We start from the raw sequence: 8,864 nt of genomic DNA on the forward strand, positions 1-8,864 counted from the left end.
GCAAATACTGAGAACACGAGCTGGTAATGTGATTATTGGGTCTGAAATCATCAGGAGTTGGTGGGGGGGGCAAAGCATTGAGCAATGGTTCACTCAGTGTTCTGGGCAGCTGCAAAAATTGCCTGACAAAGTAAAATTAGTAAATATTTAATTGATTGCAGAAATGGTTTTCAATAGAGGAAAATGTTCTCTAGTGCTTGTCGTAGCTTGACCTTGGGTCTGGTGTTACTTGTATTTATGTTGCATGTGGGAAGAAAAAAAAAAATGGAAATTTGCCCTCCTGGAATGTCTTATGGTGATTTTCCATCAGCAATTAGAGGGAATGACTGGTCATTGACTGCTGAAAGAAAGTTTTCACAACCAGAAGCCCTATAAATGAAACTTAAAAAAATATTCAAGCAACAAAATTAATTCGAGACCTAAGAAATAGAAGACTGTAGGAAAGGGGATTTTTTTTTTTTTAATTTTTTTTAATCCTCCTCTTCCTAGTTGCATTTTGAATTTTTATCCTCTGTTTGTTTTGCCCAAGCCCAGAGAAGCCTCAGTGGCTTAATCATAACGTGCTTTGAAGTCTGGGAAGCACCATCCAGCGTGGGCTGGAGTTGAGCTGAGGGGGAAAATGCACATGTGCTCAGAGAGAAGGGGATTGGGCTGCCAGTAATGCAGCAGAAACGAGAGCCCTGGAACTTCCCCACCTACACATCTGCCTTTGCTCTGAGACACAAAAAACCTTCCTGTGCCAGAGCAAAATGGCACAAAACACACCAGGATCCCAGAGTGGTTTGGGGTGGAAGGGATCTCATCTCACCTTCCACTGTCCAAGATATCCCATCCAGCCTGGCCTTGGGCACTTCCAGGGATCCAGGGGCAGCCACAGCTGCTCTGGGTACCCTGTGCCAGGGCATCCCCGCCCTCCCAGCCAAGAATTCCCAGTTCCCAATATCCCATCTCACCCTGCCCTCTGCCACTCCCTGTGTCCTGTCACTTCACGTCCTTGTCAAAAGTCCCTCATCCTGGAGGGAGGTCCTCACTCCCAGGGCAAGAGCCAGCTCAGACCTGAAGCCTTAAAATAGTGCTGGAATGTCCCAGCACCTTTTTGGGGTTTGCTGTCCCTCTGTCTCTATGTCCTGTTTTCACTCTCTCCATGTCACTTGAGGAATTTGCCTTTCCATCCCTGTGGAATTGCTGTTTCTGTGGGGCAGTGGCAGCAGCTGGGCTGGAAGGAGCTGGCAGCTGTCCCTGCAGGCAGGGCTGGCCCCTGGGGGGCTGCAGGACCTGTCCCACTCTTGTCCCACCAGTTCTTAGAAGCTTAAGGTGGAGAACATTCCCACCTTCCTACAGAGTTTGTCCTGCTCAAGGATTCCTTCACGCATCCAGGCTGTTGTCTGCTCTCTCTCCATTGGATCCTAACAGGTTCCTTAAGCACCAAGCTCATTTACAGTGCTTAGAAATTCTGGAATGGCTTGGGTTGGAAGGGACCTCAAAGCCCATCCTGTTTTTCCATGGGCAGAGGCACCTTCCACAATTCCAGGTTGCTCCAAGCTCCATCCAGCCTGGCTTTGAACACTTCCAGGGATGATGCTTCTGCAGTCCCACCAAACTGTGCTTTGCTGGATGTGACCCAAGGACTTTGGTGGTTTTTTTTGACTCTCAGCCTTGTTGTGCTGCCAAACCTAAATCTCCTCTTCCCAACAGGAAGAAGACTCCAGTGGGACACGGGATCCTGAGGACGTACTTTTCCACCACGCCTTCCTTGCCCGTTCTCCTCTGGGTGAACCTCCATGCTGGTGGCCAGGTATTCAAGTTCCCATCAGAGCAGTCCATCACTGAGATGAACATCTTGTCGTGGCTGGAGAAGCTCCAAGCAGGACTGGAGATTCCCAGCAGTAAGTGGACACAGGTTTACAACGTTCCCGAGCACACACTGTGAGCTCCGGTCTGTTTATGGGAAGATACTACGTGCAATAAATTGTCTGCCCTGGAATTTAACGATGGAAAAACCAGCTCTGCTTGTTAGAGCTGGAGAAGTACAAAGAGTCCAGCCAGGAGAGAATGCCCACACTCCCAAGTTTGCTTTGGGACTGTTTAATGCTCAGAGCCAAACGTGGATAGTTTGGAATTGACATCTTTTCCCTGTGATAATCCCCAAATCTGGCTGTGTTTTCCCATTCCCAACCACAGCTTGCTAATAAAAAAGCTCCCAGCTCCCAGCTGTCAGTGTAAGAAGTAGCTGCTCTTTGGGCACCTTCCTGCATTTCTTTTTGGATGGGAAAGGATGAGGAAGCTGGTGTTTTACCGGGGGCTTTAGGGCATAAAGGCTTGGCTTGTGCTGTGAAGCTTTTCACTGCATCTCTGCTGTCTTCATCAGCCTGATCAGGCTTTGGAAGAAGCCAGAATGGATCTGCCTTCCTCAAGGGAGCTGGAGAGGGACTGGGGACAAGGCATGAAGGGACAGGACACTGGGAATGGCTCCCAGTGCCAGAGGGCAGGGATGGATGGGAGATTGGGAAGGAATTCCTGGCTGGGAGAATGGGGAGACCCTGGAATAGAATTCCCAGAGAAGCTGTGGCTGCCCCTGGACCCCTGGAAGTGCCCAAGGGCTTGGATCTTTAAGGTCCCTTCCAACCCAAATTGTTCTGTGGTTCTATGAACTTTCAGAAAAGATTTTTAATTTTGTATTCCTTAGAATGGGGTGGGGGGAAAGCCATAATTCCTCAGAGAGGGAAATATCCATGGAGGTGGGGCAGAACTCTTTCCCTACTAACCGGGGCTGTGTTTGCTGCTCAGGTACCTTGTCTGAGGAAGACTGGAAGCCACCACTCCCTGCTTATGACTTCCTGCAGATGATGGAGCCATCCGTGCCTGAGCTGTCCCCCCAGCCCGGGAACACCCCGGACCCGCCCAAAATTCCCGGTGGGGACACTGCCAGAGGGGGAGGGGACACTGCCAGCCGGGAAGAGCCATCCCAGGAGAGCACAGCAGAGGAGTTCAGTTCCCCTGGGAGGGACCTGCGGGGCACAGCTCCGAGGCTGGCAGCGAGGGACAAACAGGGCAAGAGGCACAGCGAGCTCTGAGAGGTGTGGGACTGCCCTGGGAAACCTCGCACCTTCCCAGCCTTTTCTCCAAGGAGAGAAGTGGTTTCAGCTGTCAAGGACTGCTGAAGGGAAAGGCCACTCCCTGCAGCAGAGTGCTGGGGGCTTCTGATGCCAGGGACGTGTCTGTGCATCCCACACGTTGTTCCCTGGCTGCTGTTGGGAGCTCACTGAGCAAAAAGCTACGCTGGAAAACACAGATCAGCCCTGCTCTGTAGATTCCCCAGGTCTCAGAGTTGCTTCAGTTGCCCCTGAGCAGGAAGGGGTGAGTGGTTCCAAGATAAAAAGCCCATTTCTCTCTTCCCTGCTTGCAGGAGAAGCTCTACTGATGTGTGACAGAAAATCCTGCGCTGGAAGCGTGTGGAGCCAGCATTCCACCACTCCAGGGCTGCTCCAACCAGCTCCCAGTTGTGTTTACACCTGACCCAAATTCCGTGAGCGTGTTCATCCTCAGGGGGAAGAGGGGGATCTGGTCGAAGCAGATTTATTCCAGAGGCCAGAGCTCAGGTCACACAACAGTCCTGGATAGCTGGGACAAAACTCTGCCAGCAAATCCCAAGGGTGGGCAGGTTGGGAGATGGCTTTCCTCACTGCTGGCATTTTCTTGGTCACAAGCCCAGGGGGTTATTTGCAGCCTCGCTTTGTCTTTGCTCTCGGTGACAGCGGCGAGGTTGGTGCCTCCTGAGCCAGGAATGGTGCAGGGAGCAAGGTCTGTGGAAAGCTGAGTGCTGTGGAAGAGGGGAGGGAGATGAGGGGCAAAGCTGGACCTTTCCAAGGTGGGATGGAGCTGCTTCCCATCCAGAACTTAAGTGGGGAGATTGAAAACCTGGGGAAGTGAATTTCCAGCCTCTGCACATCTCCTGGGGACAAGAAATGGCAGGGGGTTGAAAGCAGATGGGTCTTTAAGGTCCCTTCCAACCCAAACCGTTCTCGGATTCCATGATCATCCCGCTCCTTTCAGCGAACATCTCCCTTCCACAGCACTGCTGGGATGTGCTGGGAGGGTCAGATCCTCCTCCTACTCCTTGGGGCTCTGGGAAGAGGGAAAAATGCTGGTAAGGGGCTGCTGAGAGCGTTGCAAACTCTATTTCTCCTTCTGCAAGCAGCACACATGGCTGTGAGTCTTTTGAACTACCCAGAAATAGATCATTAGTCCTGGGATCTCCTGGAAGCCCTTAATTGAGAGAGACAATTTTTGGACTGAGTGACAGGCTTTGAGCCAAAATGTATGTATTTAAAGGAATGAAGTGCAGCCTGCTGATCAAAGGCATTATTCCCAAGGGAAGGGTGTGCACAGATCCTTTGTGTGTTCCCATCATTCCTGTGCTCCATAAGGTCCTTACGCTGCTGAATTCCATAAACTCTACATTGGTCATTTCCCATCCTGTCCCTGATCAGCAGCGTGGAATCCCAGAATGGGTTGGGTTGGAAGGGACCTCCAAGCTCCTTCCATCTCATCCCACCCCTGCCATGGGCAGGGACACCTCCCACTATCCCAGACTGCTCCAAGCCCTGTCCAGCCTGGCCTGGAACAGTTCCAGGGATCCAGGGGCAGCTTCTCTGGGTACCCTGTGCCAGGGCCTCACCTCCCTCAGCCAAGAATTTCTCCCAATTATCCCATCTATCCCTGCCCACTGGCAGTTTGAAGTGCAATGATTGGGTTTTTCATTGCATCTTAAATAAACTCCATCTCCAGAAGGCTCATCTGCATCTCCTTTGGGTGGTGGGAGCAGGATGATGGGGTGGGTACCCCTCATCAGCAGGATCCTTGTGGAGAGGAGCATTCCCATGTCCCTGCTCTTATCCACGTGTCCTTTTCCAGGCACAGCCCTTCTCCCGCGCGGGACTGGGGCAGGAGTTTGTCACTAGGGGTCAGTGCCACATCTCCATTGTGGCTTCCCAAATCCCTGCCTCTCCCAGTGCTGCTGGATCGAGGCTGGAGGTCGGGAACAGCTTCCCAGTAGGATCCTGTGGGGATGCTGCTGCACGAGGGGCCGTGCCTGGCTTTGCTGGCACCATCCCAAACATCACCGTCAGCTCCCAGGCTGGGTTGGGATGCCCAGAGCCCTGATGCTTGCAGGTGCCAGCACAGACTTGGGAAGGGATGGAGTTATCCATGTCCCATCACTGCCAGAATCCAGCTGGATGGGCAGCTGTGGGTTTGCAGCTCATGGTCCTGGACCACATCAGGTGGCTTTGAGTTTATTGGGGTTTTATTTTTCAATACAAAATATCTTTTCCATTGTGTAGCCCAAACAGGTGCTTGGGGAAATCCATGGAGGCAGAAATGTGCCAGGTTATGTATGGACAGGGGGGAAATGTTTGGGATACTGAGGGCAATTTGATGGGGGTCTGCATCCCAGAGTTTCCTCATCCACCAGAGGAAATGCTCCAGCATTTGGTTGTTTCCAGCAACAACAGCTCTGGGGGCAGAATGGGGTGGACAGAAACACTCTGAGGGTGTTTATGGAATCAGCCATGGCGTGGTTTGGGTTGAAAGGGACCTTTCAAAGGACATCCAGTCCAACCCTGCCAGGGACAGGGACCCTGGACAAGGCTGCTCCAATTCCCATCCAGCATGGCCTGGAATTACAGCCTTGGGTGAGAAGTGAGGCAGAGGAGGGCAGAGCTCGTGTTCTGGGGGGCAGCTGTAAGGGACAGTGTGATTCCCAGGAGCCTGGAGGAGCAGGATCTGTCCTGTCCCAGGAGCCTGGAGGAACCTGCAGGAGCAGGATCTGAACTGTCCCAGGAGGCTGGAGGAGCAGGATCTGTCAGGCACACGGAAGGAAGGCAGCAGGGTCTGCGTGCTCATCAGCCTCCCTGTGTCGATGCTGCTGCTCAAGTGAGGTGAGATCACCAGAGACACTGATGTTATCAGCTCCTCTTTCATTTAACAATAAAAGCCGTGTTTGTCTGGATAAACCACAGCTCTGCCTCCCTCGGGGGTGCAGGCTCAGCTGAAGATTTCCTGGCTGATATGGGTCAACAGCAGCTTCAGACCAAGCTCTTCTTCTGGTGGGACTTCATCTCAGTGGACATTTGGATGTGCTTCAGGAGCCTTTCAGGGGGTGTTTAAGTTATCAGAAGTTAAAACAAAGATACACACGCACGCCCAAAAAAGGGTTATGTGCTTGTCCTGAAAGCAAAACAATTTATTGTCCAAAACAACAGGAAATTCTCTGTGCACTCCTTGTTGGCCCTTTCCAACTCAGGACATTTTGTGATTCTCTGCTGTGTCCACCCTTAAAAAAATCCCACAAATCCAGGCTGGCAGCAGTGCTCACTACAGAGGGAACATTGAAGGTGTCTGTTGTGTTTTCCATGTTTAAAAGCTTTTAGAGGGAGTGGTCTTGGAACTGTGGCACATTGGAAGCAGTCATGGCATTTCTTCCAAGTTTTTCTTCCAAGTTTTTCACCCTTTGAGCAGAACCAGGGTGGTGAGAGACAAGCCCTTGTCTCAAGGAATGTGGATTTTCCAAACTGGCTGTGAATTTCCAAATTCCCGGCCTGTCCTGGACCACTGATGGGTGGCCACAGGCCCTCCTGGCAAGCCTCATGCCATGGCCAGGCTCTGCTCTGGGATACAGCTGCAGCAGGGAGGAGGCAGGACAGGACATGGTCCCCAGGAAGGAGATGCTGCCAGGCAGGAGCAGGGCCACAGGAAGGACAGATCTGCCTGGACAGATTCCAGCAGCACTGCCAGGATGTGGAGCAGGACAAGACCTGGTGAGCTGGCTCATGTCCCCAGGGCTCATCAGTGCTGGGGACAGGGAGGCTGGCAGGGCTGGGGGACACTGAGAACCAGTCCCTCCATCCCAGCTGGTGGCTCAGCCTGGCAGAGATGCTTTCCCTCCACGGCAGGTTCCTCTCCAGCTTGGCTGTGATCCCTGCCCTGGAGCACCTGCCCCTGTCCCAGGGCCCTGTGCAGAGGAGCCATGTCCGGGAATGTTTGTCCGTGGTGAGGCTGGGCTGCTGCCGAGGGTGTCTGGAATAGCCTCCTCCAGACCTCAGCCCTCCCCTGGGGACATCCAGGGTGATGCAATCCATCCTGGTGCCCTGGGTGTGTTCCCTGAAGCATCCCACAGCTGCCTGCTGTGTCCATCATTGTCCCCACAGCAGTGTGTCCCCTCCCAAAGCAGCTCCCCGGGCCCACACAACGCCCCTGCTGCCTGTCAGTGTAGGGGGACCAAACAGGGACAATCTGGGGACAGACAGACAGATGTTGGTCCAGGGGTGGGATGGGAAGTAATCGATGCCCTAACAGCAGAGTTGGAGCTCCCTGAGGAGGGTGCAGGTGGAGCTGGGGTGAGATAAGGGGTGCTGGCTGAGCAGGATGGGGTTCCTCACCACACAGGGTGGCTCTTCCACCTGGCACTTCCAGTGCTAAAAATACAAATGGCACAGGAGAGTGCCCCAGGAGAGAACCCCAGGAGAGAACCCCCAGGAGAGAACCCCAGGAGAGAACCCCAGGAGAGAACCCCAGGAGAGAACCCCAGGAGAGAACCCCCAGCCCCCAACCTGTTGCTTGCAGGGTGGCCAGGATGGGGTCTCCATCTCTTCTGCCCCACGCCCAGCATGGGCAGGAGTTGGGTCTCAAGGACACCGCTGCCTCCATCCTCCTGGATGAGGATTGGGATGGAGCTGGGAAGGTCAATCCAAACCAGCTCCTCAGAGAACACCTTCTGCTCCACCTCCAGCCCATCCTGGCACTGCAGCCATGGTTCTGCTCTCCTGCCCCATTCCCAAACCAGGTCCATGCAGGGTCCTCGTGACTCACACTCAAAGTCCAGGCTGGAAGAGCAGCAACCACCATGGACCATCCCACTGTAACCTCTTCCCAGTGCCTTTCCTGCTGCTCCCCAGAAGCAGGAGCCCCCAGGGTTCCATGGAGGGAGCAGAAGTGGCACTTTGGGACATTGCTGTTCATTGTCCATTGTTCTCTCTTGGCTCGGCGCTGCCCACGTGGAGACGGGGAGCGATAAGTGGGGAGAGGGCAGCGCTGGGTTCCTGCTCCCTGACAGGTTATTTCCCGACCTCTCCTTAGGTAAACTCAGCCCTTCACCTCCCTGAGAGTTTGCTTTGCTCTCCCTCACCCCTCCAGCGCGGCGTGGGGCCCAGGAGAGCAGCCTGGCTCTATTAATAACCCACGGAATTGCCAAATCCCTCCTGTGTGTTGAAAGAGCGGCTGCAAGCCCGTGATTCAGCTCAGGATGGTTCCCCAGCTCTGCTCCAGCCCTGCAGGGCAAGCTGGGCTCTCCAGTGGGGAGGAGAGATGGGGAAGAACCCATCAGCTGGGATTTCTTGGCTTGCTGGAAACACAAAAGGTCCTACAGCTAAACTTGGTGGTGTTCTCTGCACTGGCCACTGCCCGAGCTCGCTCTGCACATGGATCCACAAAGAGTAAAATCCAGGAGCCTCAGAGAGGTGTGGAATCATGGAATCCTGGAAACATTTAAGTTGGAAAAGACCTCTAAGATCATTGAATACAACCATTCCCCCAGCACTGCAAAGCCAAATCACGTCCCCAAGTGCATCCACACGGCTTTTAAATCCCTCCAGGGATGGAGAATCCACCACTGCCAGTGCTTGGCAACCCTTTCCATGAAGGAGTTTTCCCTAATATCCCATCTAAACCTCTCCTGGAGCAACTTGAGGCCATTTTTTCTTGTCCCCAGGGCTGAAGCAGGCTCTCACAGTTGAAATCCATGGTGTCCTTATCCCATTTCTCCATGAGCAGTCCTGCCTGGAGGAGAAGGGAGAGCAGAACCTTGA

The 8,864-nt window shown here is 53.5% G+C and overlaps 1 protein-coding gene across 6 annotated transcripts in view; it reads left to right on the top strand.

The window, feature by feature from the left end:
- Positions 1-4,794, top strand: part of TXNDC16 (thioredoxin domain containing 16) — a 36,551-nt gene extending 31,757 nt beyond the window's left edge. For 5 of the 6 annotated variants that reach the window (XM_014257446.2, XM_014257449.2, XM_088058017.1 and 2 more), the window contains 2 exons: positions 1,696-1,886; positions 2,788-4,794. In XM_014257446.2, coding sequence (XP_014112921.2) covers positions 1,696-1,886; positions 2,788-3,074 — 478 coding nt within the window. In that variant the 3' untranslated portion in view covers positions 3,075-4,794. The remainder of the gene's footprint in view (positions 1-1,695; positions 1,887-2,787) is intronic. The other variant, XM_005528575.3, reaches the window with a different exon arrangement.
- Positions 4,795-8,864: the final 4,070 nt, after the last annotated feature.

Source organism: Pseudopodoces humilis, chromosome 7 (genome assembly GCF_049639895.1).
Source record: "Pseudopodoces humilis isolate 2021_Gansu_Grassland_sample_001 chromosome 7, ASM4963989v1, whole genome shotgun sequence".
In the NCBI taxonomy this organism is placed as follows: Eukaryota; Metazoa; Chordata; class Aves; order Passeriformes; family Paridae; genus Pseudopodoces; species Pseudopodoces humilis.